The sequence below is a fragment of the Osmia lignaria genome, chromosome 10, assembly GCF_051020975.1.
Source record: "Osmia lignaria lignaria isolate PbOS001 chromosome 10, iyOsmLign1, whole genome shotgun sequence".
Lineage (NCBI taxonomy): Eukaryota > Metazoa > Arthropoda > Insecta > Hymenoptera > Megachilidae > Osmia > Osmia lignaria.
The window spans coordinates 7052370-7077772 of record NC_135041.1 but is presented as its reverse complement, the minus strand read 5'-3'; the positions used below and the strand labels follow the sequence as shown (position 1 = coordinate 7077772).

General features: G+C 34.6%; 1 protein-coding gene across 7 annotated transcripts in view; it reads left to right on the top strand.

The window, feature by feature from the left end:
- babo (TGF-beta receptor type-1 babo) overlaps nucleotides 1–25403 on the top strand; it is a 40706-nt gene that overhangs the window by 6551 nt on the left and 8752 nt on the right. The window contains exons 1-6 of one of the 7 annotated variants that reach the window (XM_034339688.2): nucleotides 2988–9623; nucleotides 12877–13085; nucleotides 22150–22368; nucleotides 23115–23348; nucleotides 24561–24904; nucleotides 25044–25283. In XM_034339688.2, coding sequence (XP_034195579.1) covers nucleotides 12932–13085; nucleotides 22150–22368; nucleotides 23115–23348; nucleotides 24561–24904; nucleotides 25044–25283 — 1191 coding nt within the window. In that variant the 5' untranslated portion in view covers nucleotides 2988–9623; nucleotides 12877–12931. Of the gene's footprint in view, nucleotides 1–2755; nucleotides 2914–2987; nucleotides 9624–12876; nucleotides 13086–22149; nucleotides 22369–23114; nucleotides 23349–24560; nucleotides 24905–25043; nucleotides 25284–25403 lie in introns of those variants that run through there. The other 6 variants (XM_034339685.2, XM_034339684.2, XM_034339682.2 and 3 more) reach the window with 6 other exon arrangements.

Here is a 25403-nt window from a genome sequence, read left to right as displayed (position 1 = left end):
AATTTGTGATAGATAAAAATTATCATTCTTACATAATTTTAATGGCGTATTAAATAATTGCGCGAGTTTCGTTGACACGTATGTATAAATGATTCTGTAAGAAATATTTTGAAATCAAAGCTAGCCGAATAATTGAAAATGTTAACAGTTGCATCGGAGTGCATTGGAGTGCATTGATGCAGTTAGTTTCATAGTGAGTGATCAGATTATTACAATGAATTTGAATTTAATACTTACTTGAAGATTGAATCAAAATGGAATTAAAAATACATTTAAAATGATACTTTCTTTAATTACTACCACTGTTCCAAATTAGCTATTACATTTGTATATTAAATAATAATCAATTAACCTTCAGACAGCGGACTATGGAGAGAGCTCCAATTTTAATTTAATTTTGCATTTCATATTTTCATTTTCTAAATTTTACAAAGGTGTACAAATTATTTTCTGTACCTATCCTCTTTTTTTTAATTGAAAATTTATTTTTCAAACTTCGTGGTAACTCTAACTATTAAATTGATCATTATTGTTATTTTGTTCTCATGCCACTTTTTAAATACAAAGAAGCTCGGGAAAATATTTAAATCTAAAATACATAATTTGATCAGCCACTATATAATTTGGTTCGAATACACGAATGATTCGCGGATTCGGACAGCTTTGATTCCCACTTGTTTCGATCGCATTCTGAACGGAAGTTCAACAGTCTCGTACTGTTAGCGATCGATTCCCTCGTTGTAGTTTCCAGGAACGTTTAGTCGCTTTTTTCGGCTGGCCCTGCAAGCCATGATTAGCGCCTGTTTCGGGAGTTTCGACGGAAACGAATTATTGTTGTCGAACGGTGGTCGCGTTGGTAACGCTCCGCAAGGTGCTTTTCAGATTTCTCCTTTCCTCTAAACAAAACGTTTCATGCGAACTCGAGATTCCATTTAAACGGATTTTCAGTCTCTCTTTTGACTTTCGATTAAAAATTTATTTTGCGTGGGGGTAGCCAGAGATATTATTCTACACAGATCCTGAAGATTAATTTCAATGGAAAATTATTTGTTTGTCTTGTGGGAGACTTTGATATTGTACTCTCTCGTCTAGACATCGTTAATTGATTCCGTTTTCGTTGCGGTCAATACAAAGGTCCCGGATAAACTTAGAACGTTGAAAGCTAAAGTAAACGATCAACAGACTACCACGAAACTTTATTCATTATCGTGAAAAAAATTATTTGTTTCATAGAATGTTGCCAAGAACGACGTAATATTTTGTCTCTGAACGATTGCAATCACGATGCAACGTGTTGCACTTCTTCAGCAAACATTTGTTATCTTTAATATAAACGATAAGCACGTTATCGTTTCCAAGTAAAAAGTTGCTTAAAATAATCGATCGTAAATTCTTCGAAAAATGTTGGGTTTCGGTTCGTAGCACCGAAGAAACAAGATTTGCATCAAATTAGAATATATTATTCTTCGTACAGCTGTTTAGCAGATTCAAGATACAGGAATGTTTTTATAAAACGTTCTTCGGGAGCCAGAAATTTCTTCGAGGTAGTTGTATAAAGGTTCTTTTTTTTTTAATTTTATTACATTGTGTGAATTAATTTCGTTTCGAAACAATATCAATTTTATTCTTATTTTTGCAATTTTTACACAGTTTTTCCTATCATACAATCTTATTTTATCGATGGTATTTTCAATATCAATTGATGATGTTGATTTTTTTAAAGGATGCATATTCTGCATCCTAAGGTGCATCCTGAGTTGCATTATAGGACGCACCGTATGCGTGAGTAATCATGAACGTGTTATATCGAATATAAAATAAAATAAAATATGTAACTTTAAAATGAAATAAAATTGATCGAGACGACATGCGACAGTTTGAATTCTTAAACGCATGGACGAAGCCTAAATGTTTAATGTGCCAGACGGATAATTCAACCGGAGATAACATCGAAAATAGCATCGTTGAGATTATTTCAGTGGCTGAAAGAGACAGTTTCATTAAATTTTTAGTCTTGGTTGATTTCGAAACGTAGTTAAGTCTGACATTATTTGATGACATAAAAATATCATCAAATAACATTTATGGTATATCAATTTAAAGCTTAAGGTATAAAGAAAATTGCTATGTAATCAGTTCGATAGTAGTATTATTATTTTGAGATATAATCGATTAGAAATTGTATATTGGCTAATTATTGGAAATGTGATATCTGTTCTAACATACCAACAGTAATTTTATATCAAGAATGTTGATAAAATCTTTACGTACCGATTTTTACGAAATCTTAAGCTTTAAATTGATATACCATGAGTGCCATTTTATCTCGTTTTACGTTTGAGGATCTACCATTTAATACGGCAGTTTACCATACTGCTATTTAATAGTTCTGTGATCTTTCGCAAAATTTCTCTCCATTAAAATTCATATTACTTATTTGGATATAGACTAGCTTTTTATGACAAGTTCAAAGATTATCATTTCAAGACGATACAATTACGAGTAATCTACCGATGCTCAGTTCGTAATGATGTATCATATCAATGGCTCCAGTTATACTCGTTTCAACCGGTAACTCAAATCTCAGAATTTTCCTGAAATTTCAAATCATTAATCGCTTCAAACATTAATCATTTACCAACGTTTTGAAAGATAGTTGTTCTAATGGTCATTCTAATGGTTCTAATAGTGCGTGGACGTTTAGAAGAAGGTGCATATCATTGAAACTAAACGTGGTATTGTGATGTTGTGAAAGGTGCTTGGACCGAAAACGTTGGTTCCTACCGGAAGAACCGCTGATCTGCAACAGTAAGCCGGGTATCTATTGGTCCAGCTTGTGCTGCAATAAAGACTACTGCAATCAGAATTTATATCCGGTCTTACTATCTTCCGATTCGCCTGACTTATCCTCAGGTATTCTCACGCTGGTTCGATACAGACCATCCACCTACGTATTTTATTTTTGCTCCTAATTTTTCTACTTTCTTTTACTCACTTTCTGGTTTTCTTTCTGTCATACTTTATCCCAGCACCGGATTAAGGGAAGGTCTAAAGGGGGCTGTAGCCCTGGAACCCACTTTCCGGTGGACTCCAGTGCAAGCCTTTCATTTTTATTGTTGCCTTTTTTCGTTATTTAATTTTATTTGGAATAAATTTTTGAACCAAGTTTATCAACCAAGGGGCCCCCAGAGGTTCGATAACTCCGAGCCCCAGAAATCTTAATCCGGTCTTGCTTTATCCTTTTTCTTCTTCATAGAAAAATTTTCCTTTCGCTACCTCCGAAAATGATATTGAAAGTATTTTCACTAATTATGATTACAATTTTTTTTGTTTAATATGGTTTTAACCCCTTGCACTATGCGGAAACTCGGAAAAAGCCAGGCCAAATACGGGGCATCCGAGTGGCGCAGACAGAGTGTCGGAACTTTGAAACATGATATTTTGCGACTGAGTGCGAGAGAGACTAGTTCGAAATCTCGATCACAAGTCAGACTCGTGATATTCAAGTTTGGCCTAAAATTTTCATCACGAGTCAGACTCGTCAAAATAGTGCAAGGGGTTAATTGAACACTGGGGTAAATGTGCGCTTTGATACACTGGTTATTTGAGGGAAAGTTGTCCATTTTATTTGGAATATTGTTTTGCTGGCTTTCGACCACAAGTTCTGCTCGTTTTTTATTCGACACATGGGATATTGGAAAGTTGATCGTTTGTTGTTCGTTTTTGTAGGATTTATGGAATCATTTTGCCAGGACGTTAACACTTCAACCGTGATTTGTTATTATAACTTTGTCCAATAGAAAAGTTGTTTTCGGTCATTTCTGTTTCTATAATATTTGTAGCACCAGATATTTGATTTGTAACTGCATATTATTAAATTGATTCTTTGGATTTCAATTCCTCTTTCATTAATATCTTTTTGCAGTATTAACTAAAGTGTCTCGTTTCAAAGGTTTTGTAATCGGAGCAAAATCAATTGCTTTTAAATTAAAACCAAAGAGTACATTTCGCAATTCCAAAAAAAAGTCCAAATATTAGCGTAAGATCAGTCAGCTATGTTGCCACAGGTGAACGTAAACTATTCAATTCATGTTTTAAAAATAAAGATTTCGAAAGCGAAGAAAAACGGGCGGAACTTATTCCCGATCGATAGTTCGATTTTATCGGCGGATTATATTATTTCGCTGATAACTTTCATCGTAATTTGCATCTTTAATGGGTGTTTATTCCTCTCGATAACCCTTTTGCTATGAGAGTTCTCTACAGGATGCTCCACACAATTTCTCTAGTCTCAATGCAATTAGAAAGAATAAGAATAGTTAAAACTACTGCATTCGTAGTACTACGTCGTACTACAGTGTATCTGTATGCATCAGTTGCATTATTTTTTCAAATCGACCTACATATCTTGTTCTAAGTGCATCTATCCTTTGAAATATTCTATGTAAAAAGGTATTTGAGTATAATTAAAAAAAAATTAATAGTTTATGAAATATTTAAAATTTACAAACGAGATTTGAGAAAAATGCATATGCACCTTTAAAAAAAAAAGAAAGTATTAGGGTACAATTTAAAAAAAAATCAATACTTTGTTAGATATTTTAATTTTTTTAACGAACACTGTACACAATGAACGCTATAGCAAAAGGGTTTACAGTAAGCGCGCGACTATTCCTAGTTCTTTTCTTATTTCTTTTTCATTTCTTTTGTACAATCGTGGTTTTCGCGGAAATATTTTTGCATTCGTCGACTACCGTCTGCATGCACGACCGCCCACACCCGCTCGAAATCGTAGAGGAACGCGCGCGAGCGAAAGCCTCGCACACATCGTTCTTCTTATAACTAACCGTGAAAACAAGCGTAATAACGAACTTCCTAACGAGATCATTAACTGCATTTCTTGCGGTAGTCGAGTACTCGTATTTTTCTCTCTTTCATTCTCTCTTCTACAGTTTTACATTCATCTTTTCGAATTTTACGAGTGTTCTCTTTGGTCGGTCGACTATTCGGTCAGTCGAGCTACGGAGTCTGCGTCCGATTAACTAATTTTTCACCATAACGTTCATTGTACTACTCACAGTTAGTAAATTAATTATCAGAAAAAGTTTAATTAGAAAAGATTTAAAAACAACATATGTTTCTATTAATAATAATTACAAATTACAAGCAACGTAAGTGTCAGTGTTTGTGAAGAAATTGAAATTTTATCATGCAGAGATATCATTCTCTTTCGTTCAGAGTGTTTTACATTCACCTTTTCTGATTTCACGAGTGCTCTCTTTGACTATGCAACCATTCGGTCAGTAGTCGAGCCCATGGGGTCTGCGTCCGATTAAAATTTCAGAACGATGCAAAAATAGTTCAGCGTTAGCTTTCCTTTCTCCGGGGTCCACTTGAACCCCTCTCGCGGTTCTCGTGCCTCATATTTTACATTTGTTAACGCTCGTCGTTCAGATAACGTGAAACGTACTTACACGATACGCGGCTCAGCGAGTGCTTGTTCGTTCTATCGCGAATCGAACCTTATGCAGCAGCTGGCCTCTTGTATCGTTTTAACCCATTTGCATCATTAGCTGGTATCGCTGGATGTGTTTTTCTCCTTTCCTCTTAAATCGACGTTAAATTTAATAGACTGAATCTAAAGTCCAGAGCAAATGCACATTACACGAGATACCTGATTTTAAAAGCTTGTCAAAACATGATTAAATTAATAGATATTTGTACCAGGTACCTACGATAATAACATGAAAGGGAGTAATAGTTTAATTTTTATTTTTTTCCTTACTTAATGATGACCTTACTATGAGAAGAAAGTGCAGTTGCATTTTTGCGTTTCTAACAGAGCTGCATCTTTCTTACTATTTTCATGTTAATTTCACAATCGTATCGTATTGATTTTTACATCACATTATTATCATTAGCAATATTAATTAAATTATAAATATCTGTTTTAAAGTACCCGTGTAATGTGATATGTTAACAGAATTCCATTCAGATTCACGGTGAAGATTAAATTCGTCGGAAAGCAAAGCGAAGGTGATTCTCACATTCATAACATACGTACAAGTAATAAGCGTCACGAGTATCCACGTTCATTAGAGGAACAGGAAAAATGTTTCCTTTTGTTGCAGCAAGCCAGTTAAGCGATTGCACCGGATCATTATCCACTTGGTAGTGCGTACACACATAAATGCGTTTCATGCACGCGAGTCAGAGATCAATCTGAATTTTCTGGGTTATAAAGAACGAGACTAATTATCGGAAGTTATTTCTCCTTTCTCTTCTATGTACGTCTATTTCTCATCTCGTTTGCCGCCTATTTTTCACGCGGCAACGCGCCATCATTGAGACACACGTTTCACGTGTTATTATCGATCATCGATCGGACGCAAATCCCTTGGTATTCCATTTAAAAAAGGATACATCCGTTTCGAAGATTGGCAGAAATTGTACCGCATCGAATCGAGGCCATTTTTAGAGCTATCTGATACCGTCACTCGGATTGAACATTACTTTAACATACAGAAAATTATTGATCTTTTCCTATATATTTTCATAGTATTCGAGGAGAAAAATGGAAAAGTACTAGTTTCAACTTTAGGAATCCATCTGTTCAGAAGTTATGTATATGTAAAATCGAACATTTTCGAGGTTAGTTGGATGCCATCTTGACTTATCTATAATCTGATTGGTCCGCGGAAGCTAGCATCAAAATGGTGTCGAAAAACTAATCCAACCTAACATGTGCAAAGCACATCTAAATAGAGACATCTCATAATAGAGAGATTCTATCTAAAAATTTTATATTTTGCAACATAACATGGCATTTAAAAAAATAAACAATATCATGACGCGTTAAACATTGTAGAGTGTTAAACGGGGAATGAAAGAGAGAATAAACCACATTCAGCAGATTTTAATGAGTTAAACCGGACATAAAGCAGCGTAGAACGAGCCGGAGATTATTCATCAGAAATCTCTCGCGATATTTCATGTGTATGTACGTGATCGGGATCGAGCGTGTTCGAATTACCGCTCGTTGTGGATCACCTTGACGCTTGTCTCACGACGAGTTCGCGATTCCTGCGCATTTACATTTCCTCTGGAATTTTTCAATCTCATATTCTTCATCCTTTACCATATTTTCTCCCCTCTCTTTTTTTTCTGTGAAGATTGTGACTTCGTTTCGATTTCGATTTGAACCACCTCGACTAACAACATCTCACTGCATCTGCGATGATGATGATGATGATCGTTTGAACTCTTAACCGTTTCTGTGTGTGTCGAGTTCGATTTGTTATACTGTGCCTGCTTTCATTTAGCCGGATTTTAGCTTCGTTCGACGACTGGATACTCTTCTATCTTTCGACCAAATCTCTTCATCATTTTAATAAGGGAACAGTGAGAAATCTTATTCATCCATTTGGTTCAAACTTTGTGGGTTGAACTCACGATCCGCTCGTGGTTCACTCTAAGGGTGTGCGGGTATTCCTATTTGTTGAGCACCCGAGCAGTCGAGTCGGATCGGATAAAGTCGAACAGACTTGGACAGGTACCAGAGACATAGGAACACTTGGGTATCCCGACTATGTATTTGGGGAAACCGTAAACTCCTAGGTGTTCTCGGTTTCATAATATATTATTTAATTATTCAAATTGTATGCCTCGAAGTGGAGCGTTATTCATAGTGCAATTTAAACAAATAAAAACATATTTTATTGAACTAGAAGCGGACCATGAGTGGACCGTGTCCATTTTCCAACTTATACATACCTTCCATTCCTATAGTATTCCATCATACTAAATTGATAGAGCCATTAACGACTGCTATAAACCCACGAAGTTTCATTCAAACTGACGGACAAGAGTTCAAGTTGTTTTTTATAAGATCCATTAATAGTCGAATAAATTAAAAGAAACGGTCAGATTCGTATATTGTTTTGTGTTTTTATTATGCTTCAATGAAGTCTCGAGAGAATTAACGGGATTTCAGGAACGACCATCTACTACCATTGGCTACCCCCACTGTCAGGTATCGCAAACAAGTGTTGAGTTGCACGGTGTTGAACATTTCTTTTTTCCACTCCCACCCATGTTTTTCTTTTTGGTTTTTTAACAATTCTACCCTTTCTGTGTTTTCTATTTTCCGTGTTGAGTTTCTTGGTTTTTTTTTCCTCCAGTTTTGTTGAAGTTTGTTTAGCAAACCCATTCGAGCCAGCATTCAGCATTCGCGTGTTAACTGTGGTGCGAAATAATCAGTGCTGTTAATGATTCCGTGGTATAGTTGGCCAACAAATACCTCTCCAAATGGGTACTTGTTATTTAACAATCAAGGATGTTTTATTTTACAATAATTTGCGAGAGCCACTTTACCACGGAACGAGCGAAGGAAACGACACAATTTCGGTCGCATTATAACGTTTCCTCGATACAAATCTCATTTTTTTTTTAACAATGCATGACATTTGACAGGTTCGCTGTAAGCGTAACGATCAAAAGGTAAAGAGGAAACAAGGAACATAATGAAATTGAATTTTTCTTCAAAATTAAGAGTTCATGGTCTCTGTTTTTTTCAAGCGGGAGTTTCTTGGTTTGTTATGTTTCCAAAAGCAGATGGATATTTTTGAACAATGATTTCATCGTCGAATGTCTGATGGTGCAGTATTATGCAACATAGGTCAGTGTTCTTTGTTTCTTATTAGTTACCTTTTAATTGAGAAAGCTGAAGATGATCATAAAATTTGCACGACGTTTTCAAAACATTCTCCAAAAATAGGCTAATTTTAGTATTTTATTTGAAACAAACTAATTGTTTTAGAGTTAAATAACTTTTTATACTGTATTTAGATATCATTGAAGATAATACAAAAAAATGTTTAATGAACCCGCAAGTTCCTTTGAAAGTAATACACAGTCGCGTGCAACGTAGGCTTATGTTGATTAAGGACATGATAAAGGAAGGACTTAATTTAATTACGAATTTTTGTTTATTCTTTATATGTTAGAATAGGGGTCTACGTTAGGTTTTTTGTAGGTTCTCCTCAAATCAAAGCAAATGATAACTGACTTTTCCTTCTATTTTTACCCTTAGCTAAAGGTAGCTACTTTGCACTGAGCTGTACATTCAGGTGCAACGTAGATTTCGAAGCGTGCACTCAGGTGCAACATAGACCTCCTTTGGTGAAGGATAAGCGTAAGGATCCTAATCTAGAATTTCAAATTCTTGTATACAAAGAATATAAATAAATAAGACGAGTGATAGTACATTCTTTCTTTTACATGTCTCCTTAAATAACAATAAATAAAAGTTGCACACGATTGTACGTACATTAACATTGATAGATTTCTGTTGGAGTTAACCGAAATAGAGTGCTCCGATAAAATTCGCGATCCAAAGCACGATCGTCCCCCTGACGTCACGTTGGTTTGTCTCTTTTGTTTTTCTGAAACTGTTGCAAACTCGGCTTGAAGGTGCGTGAATAAACAGCTGTCGCCGTCGCAGCCCGAGCCGCTCATCTTCTGCATGACGAGCGACTCGCGAAATACGACCTTTGTCATCGAGTGCTGCAAAGAGGATTTTTGCAATCGGGATCTGAAACCTCCGCTGCACCCCCGCAAAGAAGGTATAGTCTTAACGACCTGGAAGTAGCGAAAACTCTGCAGGTGGCTCAGGCTTTTGCTGCAGCTATCTATCTATCTATCTATCTATCTTTATTTTCTCCTCTGCCTCTGTCTCTATCACTATAAATCTTCTCTCTCATTCTGATTTTCCATTAGAATATCAACAACACTGTATATACCACACGTTGCCCGAAGAGAATCTCGTTAATTAAAGTATTAATTAAATTTTCATGCTGTTGAGTTTCCGCGTTTTTCCAACCGATGCTTTTCTTCGATATAATTATTCTATCATTTCCGATTCAATTATACTCCTCCTTATAAGAATACTCTTGCTATTCGGTAATTGTTCTTTCTATCCATACCGTGAGTATTATGTGTACCCGAAAGCAAGAACGTACGTGTTGTATGTTTATTTGTTACTGTTAGTATGCTCGCTGACTCTTCTTTTTTTCTTGAAATTTATCTTTCTATGTGCAGAATCGTGCATTGTATCACAGCCTTTAGTTATTATAAGCTACGTGTCTCTCTCGTGCATACACGTATTGTCTCGCCAACTCGCTGACACGCTCTGGCTGTCTCACTTTTTCTTCTTTCTCTCTGTCACTGTCGCGTTTAACTTTATTATCTGTGTCTAGATACAAGTATAAATAATAAATACATACACGTTTCACGGGATGGTTGGGATGTATGTTCGCGTACATTGTTCTGAGAGCAGAACATGAATACAAAGTGTTCACGTTTATTTGTGACTGTTCTGTTATTTTGTAAAATATCGAAGATCTTTTAACTTTTTCCATCTTATTTTTCCTAAATTTGCTTTTTCTCTTTTATATGCAGCATAACCGGTTGTATTATATGTCTTTTATCTGTTTTTGCTTATTGTTAGCTTTGTTCTATCATTTCTATTTTGTACATATCGGATGATTAAGTAAGTATTAGAGAAAAATATATGATGCACTATCGGTGGTTTTCTGTTCGAAATAAAACAAAATCTCTTGGATATTAGATCGTTGATTTAAGATGAAAAACGGTATGAAAATATTTGCCACCTATAGAAGTTCTAGTTACTTCGAGGTACTTGCCTCCTGTACTCTTATTTTTCTTCTTTTTGCTTACAAGCACTCGGAGACCGGAAGTTCTCCTGAGTGAACTTGGAAAGCACCGGTAGCATGTTGCCATCTCTCCTCTCTGCACTCTTTAGCGAAAGTAGACATGCAGTAGTGACACCGGTAAACAGATCTTTAAGAAAAGAACTTCTTTTGTAAATATTATCTTTCAATTTCTTTTAGAGCAAAGATGTGTCGCAGATACGCTCCGTTAGCCTGTCAATCTTCCTTTATATTTGTCCTTTTGCACACGAATCTGATAGATCATACATGTTAACTTGTCTCTTTAATCGTTGGTATCTTTCGAACGCATGAAAGGTTGGTGTAAGATGCAGAAAAAATGATAAAGGACATTAGTATTTAATTTAAAAATTATCTATTTTATTTTTACATTGTTTTAAATAGAATTAAATTTTATTTTGTTTTTCATTTTTTGATACCTACATTGCTGTAATATATTCTGTAATTTATGTAATTTTAAAGTATAATATGTAGTTTCTCGGTTTCCACGAATAATAAAATCAAATTTAAATTTATTTTTACATTTTTAAAAAATTTTAATTAGCTTGTTAGATTAATTTAAAAAAATCTTACACTTACATTTCGATTATGCCAGTACATATTCTCATATCTGCACGTCCTTTCCATTCGATTCTTCCCAGTTCCCTTTGTTGTCGTGAATTTTCTCTTTTCAGAAGAAAGCAATGGAAAACAATCAACTTTTGGTCTACAAACGAACGGTTCTTAACTTTATGGAAAATTTAACCACCTGTCCTTCGCAGCTTGTAAAACTCTGTATACATATACTTATTGTAACTGTGTGTAATTCTCCACAGGTCCTTCAAACTTTATTCTCCCTAGCTGATACATTCAATCTCCAAACGTTTCAAATACTTTTAAACATTATATAAATGTTCTACGCTTAATGGTACCTTGTTGCAAACGATCGTTGCTTATCAAAGGGAGAATGTCGAAATACAAAAAGTCCAATAAAATTTCATGACATAAAAGTATCTCAAAATGTAACTTATGATACATCGATTTAAAGCTTAAAATTTGAAGAAAATTACTACATACATATTTATTGCAAACATCCAATAAACCATCTTATAGCACTGCTCTATTGTTTATTGCAACCATATTGTATTATGTGTGCTATTTTGTAATACTTTTATGTCATCGAATCGCGTCAGAATTCCTGTTTTGAAATTCATCAGATATGCAACATGGTAATAGAAAATTGCGTTCGACAGATTCGTTGAATTCGCATCGTTTCCATGAACTCGTAAATGTCGAGTTCAAAGCGTTAAAGTGTCAGTGTTTATTTCTATATCAGCGAGTAAGCGAAATATCGTGAACTTAAAAATGAAGGATGTAATTAATCACTGTTAGCTGCTCTTGACTTTGTTTTATTTATAAATGTTCAAACAAGCACTTTGAGTAAAAGAAAATCAGAGTGTTATAAAGTAATTCCATTAGATCCGCTGGCAACAGTCGTCGAGGGATTCATGAAGTAAAAAGAAAAGTAAAGGGCGTCTTTGACGTAATAACGCGTCCCCTAAAGAGCAGAAGATAACGACGTTATAATACGGCCCCTTAAAGGTGAAATTGCCCGCAGAAAAAAAAAAGTAAAGAAGCACCGTGAATTATTGCCTGATCGCGAGTTATTAATGATTAATTCTCGAACTTATCTTAGCTGCCTGTTATTTGGACGCTGGCGTGCCCTTACGAATTTATAACTTCGTAATAAGAGTAATTTATCACGCGAGGCCAACAAAGTAAAAACGCTAGCTACGTGTTTGTAATTTATTTACAATCATCGTACGAACGATGACGCGTTTCTCGATTAACTAGAGATGCGCGGTTACCATTTCGATACTGGATCGGAAAAAATAGGATGTTCCTTCGATTAACCATTTTAATTTCGAATAATCTTTTCATTTTTTTGGGATCGCAAATTTAATCGATTTTGTTTTTAAATATAATTAATTTGATGGGGGAAAAAGAAATTAAAGGAACGAACAAGGTACCATTAAGAGTATTGAAGATATTTCATCAGACCCAATATGAAACGAAGCGAAACGGAAGTGGTCGCGGTACGCTGTATTCGTGAAAGCCCGGAAGTACTCGTCATATAAATTGTTCTCAGGTGTTACGATAAGGTGCACTTCTTCCCGGCGCCCGAGTATTCGATCTGGTGCAGCATGAATAGTACTCTACGCGGTCCAGGCGACGTGGAATACGTGGTCGCCTGTTGCGATCACTCCGACTTCTGCAATCGCGACCTAAGGCCCTCTTTTCCCTCTCGCGAGTTCAGAGGTGGGCCATATTCTCGAATCACCGACTACCTCGGACGAGGTACGGTCTCCGCGTATTTTCTTAACGGTAATTGTAGAGAATAAGGTCCATTTTATTTATTTCATTGATCTTAATATAAAGTTTAGGACATAGGTACTTACACATGCACCTATTCGAGCAGACGAAGTAATTTTTTATTTTTTTATTATGAAATTTGGTTAATAGTCGTTTAACACTTCGTTTGCCATGCCTAGAGTTGATAACTTTGAGCCAAAGAAAATCTGGAAGGGAAAAAGCAATATTGTTTTAATTATTAATGTGACAAAATTATTTGGATAATAATTAGAAATATCAATAGTTTGTGGAATATCATTTGGAGAAAATTGGTGTAAGGGGAATATTTTGTTACTGTTAGAAAATATTTGAAACAATTGTTCAAAATTTTGAAATTCTTTTATTGCTTACATTTTGATCATCATTTTATAGCAAGTTAGATAATTTTATGCAAACGGAATTAGGGAAACAGTTTGTCTGAATTCATTTGGTACTATATGTAGACACTTCACATCTCCAATAAAATATTATTTATGCTGTTAAAACAGCTCTTTTTCAATTATAACATTGTTATTGTTAAATTATGTGACTTTATCAAGTATTTATAACACTTTTATTTTAGATGAAAAAGCTGCAGATATTTTGAATATTTAACTTGTGTCTCTCTGGCCACTTTAAGAAAAGATTTCACGTGATAAAGTAGTCACAAATTGGAATAAATTACATGAATTCTTAAAAATAATCGATTAGTTTTTTATGCTGCTTTGCCCTGTAGAAAATTCTATGAATATTTTCGTCTATATTTTTGAAATTAAGGCAGAGTGATAATCAAGATCATTGAAACTGGTAAAGTGGATCCTATTTTATATAATTACCTCTTTTTCTTCCAAGGTCGATGTTTTTTAACAGTTTTCACCCACGGTTTGAATCAAAAGAAAATATAAAATTTACAAGAGAAGAGTATATTTCCATTTGCAATTTTCAGTATTTCGATTACGAAAACAGTGGAAATATTTTAGATATTAATTCAGTGTCAAAATTGTGTAAGAATCATGTAATTACCGTTATGTAGTTCTATGAACTTTTCAGGTGTTAACTTTGTTTAGAAGGTTACTCGTGTATGCAGCTCTTCAATTCGTACTTCCTTGAATTGGAGATGTTTACACGTGTTTGAGAAGCAATTTACAAGATTTTAGAGTGTCGAAGGAAATGCGACTCCACTCTTGTTTATTAACTCAAGTTTTTAGTAACAAAAGCTCGGTAAATATTCGAGATTTGCTTATATTTTTCGCAACAGAAAGCTATAATTTTTTTTCCCAATTTAAGTACTCTAAAAGCTATTAAACGATTCTTTACTGAAGGGGTCATTCTTGTAATTGTGCTAAAAAATTCAGCAATATTCAAGGTCTTTTTTCTTTCGGAATAATGTTACACTTATTTCATATATTAAGCTACTCGTAAAATATACAAAACGGTTTTTCAAATAGTTTCTTTGATATTATATCTGCAGATAAAAATAACACTTTTGATAACGGCTATCATGTTGGCGGAAATGATTTCAGATCACACAGTCAAAGAAAACAAAATATTTAAAAAGATTCTTAACCAGTACCAGCACCACTATCATATATTAGACTTAATGATGTGAATCAAAATTTAACAAAATTGAACACAGAAATTTTCCATTTCTTTTAATATTTTTGTGATGAAGAAAGGATGGAAAAGGGTGTGGAATTTTTAATATAAAAATATAAATTTCGTATCTGTTACAACCAGCGATATTTAGAATATTTTAAAATTTATATTGATGAAAGAAATTAAAAATCATTTTTTGAAAGCTCAATTACTAAAATGACTCCCTATTACACTGTCGACCGCCCTTTCAAGTGATTTTGAAGGGACTTGTTTGTTTCAAAATCTGATACAAGTTGGTAAAAAGTCGTAAGAAATGTGATTGGGTACATTCGTAATCAAACACGGGTTCTATAGAAAAAATGTCGATATTGAGGAAGTAGGAATTTTGAAAATCTTAATTTTGACGATATTAAATGTAATTTAGAAAAAAAAATTATAATTTTTACATTGTCATTCTCCCCGGGAATGCCTCTGAGGAATGATGAGAACCCGGGTATCACCATTTTTTTCCTGAGAAAATCTGATTTGATCGCGAGTGAACTTATTCTTCGAGTATCGAACTATCAACTTAATTTAACGGTCTTATCGATCCACGTTCTGTACAAATATTAACACGTGTTCCTAATCAAACTCAGAGAGACAAAATAACATATCACCTTTTTAATCATCGAATCACTGAAAATTGCGAACAGAAATTCGTTCTTTCAAACCCAATTGGTATAATTGAAATACAAAAATCGTGCATAAATTAATGCAGAAACACAAATCTTCAGCGTTAATTTGGAAACGTGCGATCATTATATAATAATAATTAAATTAGCATATCGACGACCTTGGAAAGATTCGCGAGATAAAAAACAAAAAAAGGAAGAAAACAAAAATCTCAGGCTTTTGATCATCGATTATCGATGCTTTTTGTGAATTGTCTGGGCGATCATTTTTGTCACACACGTCCCTCTTTAATTGTCCTCTGTACACGCTGTCTTTGTTCATACGTACCTGCTTCTACTTGCTGACGTATAATGAAGCAACATAATGTGATTCGTTTATGTTCCTGTTCCGTTGTTGCTGTAGCTCTTCATTAAATTCAAAGTTCTTTGTTTTATATCTCTATTGTAGTACGGGCCACTGTTTTATTGTATAACGATGATAATAATGATATACATAACATTTTGTTTACATTGTGAATTATCGATCCCGTTTTTGGCAAACGTGTCATTCGATTTATCAATACGTAACAGGGTGTGATCATAAATTTGATAATTTTACATGTTAAATTTGGAAAATAAAACAGCATTATTTTCTGATAATGGTATGAAAATTAAAGCATACATACGAGTTGTTCAGGGGTCAAAGTCATTAACTCTATTTTATGTCGTTAATTGATATGGTTAATGGGCGGTTCGTGTAAAGGTGTTTGATTTTGAAAGAAAAATAATATAAAATATTATTCATTATTCACACTAATTGATACTATGTATAGTGTATCATACTAGATACAACTGTTCTACTGTGATGGTTAAGGTATTAGCCTATTAACTGAGTCATTTTTCAATCAGAAAAGTGTAATAAACAGTGAATAGAGTAGTTAAATCATATTTCCCTTTCAATTAATAGAAGAATACGATTCAAGATAAAAATATTTCACTAAATCTATTATTAAATTCAGCGTGAACTCGACTTCCTTTGGTTAACAGATTAACAACCCTAAATAACAATCTTACAAAACATTCAATATCAACGCAATATTTTCTAATTTAAACAGAGTAATTTTTGTAAATGCAACTTTATACATTCAGAAGCTTGCAAAATAATTTCATGCAAATATTATTCTCCTTTTTTAAAATTGTAAATTATTCGCTAAGTGAAATGTACAGAAACCATTATGAAACTTAATGAATTATCGTCAGTAACAAATGATGTCAATGCATAAATATCTATGCACATATAATTATCTATAACGACTTTTCCAAAAAAAAATATCATGTACGTCATTTTATATGTTTCCTAAAAAGAATTCTCCGATCTGCCGCGGAAAATCGTAGTTGGTCAGGGATCGGTGTAGATCAAGGTCGATTACGATTTCCAGCAGTTGTGACGTCGGTCGAGCGAAGATTATCGAAACGTTTTATCGTGGAAAGCCGCGGAAATATGCTCGCGCGAATGTGCAATCGATTGAACGTATCGTATCGAAAAATAACATGTATCCCTCCCGCGTCTCGTCGCGCGACAAGCGTATTTCGTCGATGATAACACGCTTTATCGGCGCAATTTCTCGAACAGCTCGTAATTTCGTGATGTCACAATCCAGCCAAAAGATTGTCCATTATCTGAATTTGTTTACAGAATGGGAGAGACTGCGAGACGGTAACATGCACCTTATCAGCCGTTGCATTTGATAATTACGTTCAAAATTCAATTGGACAAAGCTTAATTAATCCATATATTTCATTTTTTTCTCGGAGGCTAATAAATATTCGAAGACTAAAAAATAAAATTTTACACTTAAGATCCATCACCTCTTATGAATTTCAAGTTAATTAGCAACATGAACCTTTCAAAAGATTGATTAATTTTCTAATCCAATATTTTAACTTCCTATTTTCAATAACCAGAATAATTTTACTGATATCCCAAATTTTCTTTATCTTTTCGCTTAGAGAATTTTCAGTTTCTTTAAAAGGAAAATGAGAGAATTAGATTGAATGAGAATAAACGAGAAGTCAAGAAACTCGGAAATGGCGATAATAGCACGTTACGCAGCGTTAGGACATTCACGTTCCACCGCTTACATCACCACGCTTTATGATTGTATCCCATGCACTGCTACATATACACTGTATAAACACGTACGCGTTATAATTATAAACATTTTCTGGGAAAGAGCCAGAATCACGTACTACGTTCTCGTCGATCTGTTTTCACATTTATCGCAGAGTAGGCGCCTCGGCAAAGCTTTAATTCTACAAACGCGTTTATCAATAGGCAAATAGATCATAGAAGGCTCGTACGTCAAACAATTGCATCGTCGAGAGGCGGATAGCGCGCTGAGAAACGCGAGATTGCAGGATTACGAGGGGGAATGGAGCTGTGTTATATCAAACAATGCTCGTTGTTCGAAAGCGTTAAACGTTTAACTGATTTACGATTCTTTGATTTACTAAGGGAACGATTTTCCTTGTTTAGAATCGTGTGAAGACGAGTTAAATAATTATGGACACTGATATGCTCGATTTTGTATTAGGTGTACACTCACGACCAAATCAGATTTATTTAGGGAATCAACATCTTAATTTTGAATATTTTAATATTAAAAGTAATATAGTTTTACTTATTAAATATTATAAAATTTAGTATACAACTGAGAAATACGAATAATAAATAAATATCAATTCAAATAATCCCGTATAAATATATATGGGGCCCTTATTCCTACAGGGAGAGTCGGGTTCCCGGAAACCCGGGGGAACCTTCGGGAATGGCTGAGAACCCGGAAACCTACAGGAGGGAAGATATCGGCATTTTCCCTGGAAAAGCCTAATTTGATCGCGACTGTACAAACTAATTCGGTGCCCTTTCTGTTTCTTTAATTACCTAAGCATTTATTTTTAAAAAATCATTTAGACTTAAACTGATATTAATCAGATATTAAAGAATACAACTATAGTTTTTTCTCGTCATTACGAGGCATAAGTATGCAACTGGAAAGGATCTTTGAATAAAATAAACCGGTCGAATGGTAACATTTGCGTTTAATGGAGACATTGAAGAGTCGTTCGGTGTGAAATTGAAAGGCAAGAGCAGTTTGACGTAAAAGCCTTGGAACGTCATTCGGTTTCATTTTATGCAACAACGATGCATCGTCTGATGTGTCGTTATATGAATTCTTATTACGGAAACGACGTTGTAAAAAAGGCGTGATATCAGTGAAACGGGAGAATTGTCTCGAGCAGCACACACTTGTCTAAATTGAACCGTTTAAACGAATGAAAAATATTTCGCAACCTTAATTCGTTCCTTCAGAGAATGATTATGTAAATTTAATCAAACAGTACAAAAAAAAAAAGAAGGAATAAAGTTCTATACATCATTGCAGCAATATTTTGAAATAAAAAATTAGAAAATTAATCATTGATGTTCTTAATAATTCATCAAATTCAATTTGTTATCTTATATTATTATTATTTTTCAATTATTCGATTATATTAAATCTGAGGTGTAGGTCACTGTTGACCCTCATGACAGTCGATGTGTCAACACGTCAACTATCACAGTGGAAATGGTTATATCTATTGCGGCACATTATCATATCATTTACTAAAGATATGATTATTTAATTTCTCAAATTAAGCTATCGGTTTGACACCTCATACCGTCACATTAATGATATTTAAAACTTTATTCTAGATAGGCAAAAATGATAAAATTATAAAATTTGTATTCTTTAAACAAATTGAAAATTATTAATACGATAACTTAAAACTCCCCCTAATTTTGTGTGCATTACATTATAATTCATTTAATGATACTTTAATGATTTTTCTTGTACATCATTTCTTCAAACGAATTCACAAAATGTTATATTATCAAGAGTTTGTATCATTCTCCTCTGAATTGAATTCAATAAAAATCGATGACATTGTTTTGTTGTTGAAAAGTGAACGAGAAATAAGTTGATATTATTGTTGGCAAACGTGTGACACGTAAACTTGGTAGTTGTATGGAAACAGAAGAACAAGAAGGAAAATGGAGTGGTATGGATGAATAAAATGGACGACAGCTCCATGTTGTACAGAGTAACGAGGCGTATTCGCACGGTATTGACGGAGGGATGATGGAACGTATCGAAAGCGGTATCCATCGATTATACGGGCTCTGTTAAATCCGAGGGATAGATGTCTGGTTATTGATGCGTGCTTTCACTGCAACGATTTGTTTTCATACTCCTTTTAATAACGAGTCTTCTCTTTCGATATTCTCGTTTATAAAATGGACACTTGAGACAATAATTTATAACATTCCATATTTATATAATAAATTTTTGAAACTTTCAATATACTTTGAGTTAAGAGAACAGTGGTCTGTGCAACTTATAAATAGAAAAAATAATTTATTCATTATACTCTACAAGATGAGTCACGCAATTGTGGTATAATAATATGTATATCTTTGTGGATTTATCTTATTTGTAAATGCATTGATTATTGATGTAACTTGTATCTTCTTCTGGAGTGGGCCAAGTCTTTCTGGAAATTTTAGAATTTCAGATTCTTAGAATTTTACAATTATGTAATTCTGAAATTTTTGAAGACTTGTAACTTTAGAATTCTGAAATTTTGAATGTATATAATTTTAGAATTTTGAAATGTAGGAAATTCGAAATTTGGAAATTTTGGGGGAGAGATCAGAAAAGTACATTTGCACTTTTTTGAAATTTTCCTTTTTTGCTTTAATTCTCTATGTAATTGCACCAATTTTATGCTTGACTCATCCTGTATGTAACTTTTCTTCAAATTGTAAACTTCAATGAAAAGTGTAAAACTACAAAGTTAAGGGTTACAATAGCTGCAGTAGTTGAATAACGGAACGATTCTATCAAATCTGTCAATTTATCGAACCGCCCTATTTTCATCAGCTATGAAAGGTGAAAACGATCCATACTTGCTGAGAAAAGCTGAGAAAAACTGCATGATGCATATCACAGCCGATACGAGAAGCGTCGGGGCGCATCTTCATGTACTAACATTGCGAGTCAGCAAGGTATTCATGTTCCACGTTCTTCCCAATTTTGATTGGGTATCCTCTGGACGTGCAATCATTCTCTTGTGATCGTCTCTCATAGTATTCCTCGTGGGGGAACAATTTGGTTGGTGCCTTATCGTGGACTGCTGTATGGATGGTTCTCGTCCTGTGATTGATTCGATTCCTCGGATATTTGTCTTTCACGACGATGTCCACTCCCTCGTAATCTTTCCAATTTCCATCGTGAAGCAATTCAATCATTCGAAATTCAATTTCTCTCCCTTAGTTTTTTTTTATCAAAAAATTTCTTTCATATATAACAGCGTGTTTTTATAACCCATTGATACCCAAATATCTATTTTTTTGACTATTTATTTGTGATACTTACTTGCATTACTATTAAACTGTAACTATAATATTATGATACTGCAAATATTAATATTAGTTTACTATAAAATTAATAGGTATTTATACTAATCTATTATATAAATATTAATTTTATATTGGAATAATATTAATATTATAATTACAGCGTTATAGTATTCCAAGTGTTATAATATGTACTATAAATATTAACATGATAAGTCTTGAAAAATACATATTTTATTTCCACCAACTGGGAATGAATGGGTTAACGTGTGGTGTTTCGAGGAATAAGCAATTAACAGCATCCGCCTTGACGGAGTTCATCATCGCCACGCTTGACGATCGAAGCCCAGGTAAGTCGAGCTGCAATTCGATGTCTTGAAGGATCTAGAGATCACGAAAGAGGCCTTGTATCCTCGCGATGACTCATGCAGAGGTTGCATCACCCGTGTATTTGCGACTGATTGGACAGGTAACAGAGATGGCTGATTTTTCGGCGATTGATCAAATGATGGAAGAGGCAGATCATCAAGATACTGCTTTCTTTTATTTCTTTCACGCAAACATGTACTTATATGGTGCTTGATTCTTTCTTTCTTCATTATCAACGCAAAGGAAGGACGTAAGATTCGATGATGGCAATTATCGAAGATCGTTTTGTTGAAAATTGAAAGAAGTGTTTGTCCTTGGTCCTGGTCCCTCTGATCCGTTTGCACCGAACCTTAACTCGCATGTGCCTGCCGCTAATATCACGCATGCTTTTGTCGTGTGTTTGTCATTTAGCATGTCTCTGCTCAAGGTTTACATCTCCGTTTTCGCCAGCTTTCGCGCCTTATATCCTTCGATCTTCTGTCCAAGTCTCGCTTCGCTGGCTTTTCCGATCGCTTGGAGAAACGTGTTACGTTCGATCGATTCGATTTGCTCCAACTACTTCGAACATCTCGGGACTATTCCCCGTGAAATATTACCACTAGAGTTTGAGGAGAGTTGATCCTTTCTCTGTTACAAAATTGATACAGAATCGCTGATGTATAATTCTTTGCTCGACACGCTCGGTATCACTAACCAGATTGCATTACATTATTTTTATTTCATTTTATTTATAAAATACATATCTTTATAAATAACTTAGGCAACGGGTGATTTTGTTAATTTAGAATGAAGAAAAAGTTAAAAAATAATTACGCATGGAATGATCTTTATTAATGAAAGGGGTTAAAAGTAATAATGTATATCGAATGTGTTCACGTTTCTCTGAGCAATCTCACATATATATATAAGAATCTCGCTAATGAGTAAAGCATAATCAATGATTTATTACCAAAAGTGCCATCGATTGGTGATGACGCGACATGGGTCACTTGGAAAATGGCCTTGACGATTGCGATGCCAATATGCGCGATCTGCGTGGTTGTCATGGTCATCTATCATGTGTACATGACCAAACCACCAACCCCACCTGACCCTGACGATTCGGATCGACCCATTCTGGATGGTGTTACCATTAGAGACATGCTGGAGAAGACAACCAGTGGTAGCGGCTCGGGTAGGTCAAATAAAAGTATCTTGGTATAAATTCGTGCTAGCGAACCCTTTTCTCTTGAAAAGTAATAAATAAATGAAATAATAATGAATATTGTTGATAATCTTAATTTACTATTCAAATAAAAAATTCATGTAGCGTTGTTTATTAATACTTAAGAAATTAAATGTGAATGATTAATTTAATGTTTCGTTTGCTTTTTGGCTAACTCTATAACAAAAGGGTTAACGAACGAGAATTCTAGTTTTTCTGTAATCCTTCTTCAGAGAATTTGATCAGAGAATTTCGTAAATTTAGGACTTTAATATTTTGTAATCTTACAATTTTGAGAATTTGTAATCTTAACGTCTTAAACTTTTGGAATTTTTAAAGCTAAGAAATTTGGAAATTTATAAAACTTGAAAATCTTTAATTTTAGAATTCTGAAATTTTCAACCTTTAGAATTTCAAAATGGTAAGTGTGTCAAAGTATATTTTTTGGAAGGCGAACCTACCCCCTATCCATTTAAATCAATACAGCAACCCTCAATGTTTCAATCTAATAAATTATTCCTTCACTTTCCATTTCGCTAAACTGACACTTAAACGAGATTGACACTCTCGTGAAACTATCTGTGAAAATCTGAAGAAGGGTCGAAATTTGCATTGTAACTCGTTCACGCCAAGCACTTTGTTTTAATTCGTTTATCAGACGAGTTATCTTCAATCATACTGAAATTTGTGTTCTTCAATGTCCATCCTCATCCAAGTAGGCCTGCCGCTTCTGGTACAGCGGAGTATAGCCCGCCAGATTCAGTTGGTGGAGACGATCGGAAAGGGTCGCTTCGGCGAGGTCTGGCGTGGTCGTTGGAGGGGTGAGAACGTCGCTGTCAAAATCTTCAGCTCCCGCGAGGAGAGGTCTTGGTTCAGGGAGGTTGAAATTTATCAGACGGTGATGCTGAGGCACGACAATATCCTTGGGTTTATCGCGGCTGATAACAAAGGTGGGTACCATGCTTGCACACGTTCGTGTGCATTTTTTTTTATCTACGATTGAAATTCAACCCTTTGCGCTCGAAACACGACCATGCCACATAGTTGAGCAAAAAATTAAAGAAATTAATCTTTGAATCTTGATTCTAAATGCTTTGAAATCTTCGAGTGCAAAGGGTTAAAGGGAACTTCGTAAGTTCCATAATAACTCGAACAGAGACATGAATCGTTATTGAATGGCCTTTTGTTCGAATGTCCTAAATAATATTAATAGGTGACTATGTTAAGCGTATATGTATGGTGACACATTTCGGTCTATAAATGTCAAGCTCGAAGGAATATATTACAATCTCGGTCAGATTGTTTCAAAGGTATTTCTGCTTTTGTCCTGTGAAATTTGCTGCATTGTTTATTACGATTCAGGGTAGGTATTTATACATTGAACATCCTCGGACCATTATTTCGTTAACACTTTTTATAGAAACTCATCGCTAATATTATTAGGATTTTATTGATTTTGAAATATTATAAAAATAATAAGCAAGATTTGTGTTGTGTATCGGCCCTATATGGAGACGCGTCACTTGGGATGATTTTTAATAAAACATTTCGATTACCGTGTGTCACTAGTAACGCAGTTACTAGTATTAAGTATGTAATTAACTATATTATTTTCTTGTATAATAAATGTGTTTTAGACAGAACAATTTGTTAAGAACAAAAATATTATTTAATGAAATTTCCAACATTTTAAAGTATCATTTTAAAATGTTTCATTATTACGAGGTTTTATTATGTTCAATTAATCACATTTTGTTTGCTTTGACAATAGTATCTTTGTATTATATGAAGCATAAAAATAAAAGAAAAACAGAAAATGTGTTACGAAATAGTTGATTGCGATACCTCGTGTTTTTCTTGCGGTGTGCATTGATAATAAATATTTCTTCGAGCTTACGAATACGGACTGCGCAGTTTAATAATTTCTTTTACAATCTGCCGGAGCAACGATCATTTCCAAAATTTTAAAGTTCCTTTTAAGTTCACTTTGAATAATACTGAACTATTTTGTTGAAATAAAAATCTTACCATTTCAACTGTCTTGTAGCTATTTATTTCTAAAAATAAAATCATACGAAAGTTCTACTTTTATTCCTAGAAAAAGAAAATGAAACAATTTACAGACTCTCACGTGTATTCCATTTGATTCCATTTTTCTTTAGATAATGGTACATGGACCCAGTTATGGCTGATCACAGATTATCACGAGAAAGGTTCTCTGTTCGATTACTTGAACGTATCGACGGTGGACACGAATGGAATGATCAGAATGGCCTTGTCGATCACCACGGGGTTGGCCCATCTTCACATGGAGATCGTTGGCACGCAAGGCAAACCAGCCATAGCTCACAGGGATTTGAAGTCGAAAAATATCCTGGTGAAGACGAATGGTACATGCGCCATAGGTGATCTCGGATTGGCCGTCAGACACGACGTAAGAACAAACACCGTCGACATTCAGTTGAATAATAATCGGGTCGGTACCAAACGATACATGGCACCTGAGGTAATTATTAAAACAATAATATATACTTGGTTCGTAACGATAATTGAATCGGAGTTGACTATTTTTTTTGTATTTCGCCTTAGAGGAAGTTTCATCTTCTGGTGAACAGCTGCTGAGGAATTGTTGCTTCTGCTTTCAGGTTCTCGAAGAGACGGTAAACATGAACCATTTTGAATCGTTCAAGAGGGCTGACGTGTACGCTCTCGGGCTGATCCTCTGGGAGATCGCCAGGCGATGCAATGTCGGTGGGATCCACGACGAATATCAGTTACCGTTTTACGACTTGGTGCCTTCCGATCCGACGATCGAAGAGATGCGTAAAGTTGTGTGCACCGATAGACAAAGGCCCTCGATACCGAATCGGTGGCAGTCGATCGAGGTAAAGATAATTAGATGCTGTAGATAGTTTGATATTATAGAATTTAGGACCAACGTTTCGCTTGCATTGCAATTAGCTTCTTTCAGAAGTGTATTTGAATGTATATTTTGGGTGTAATGT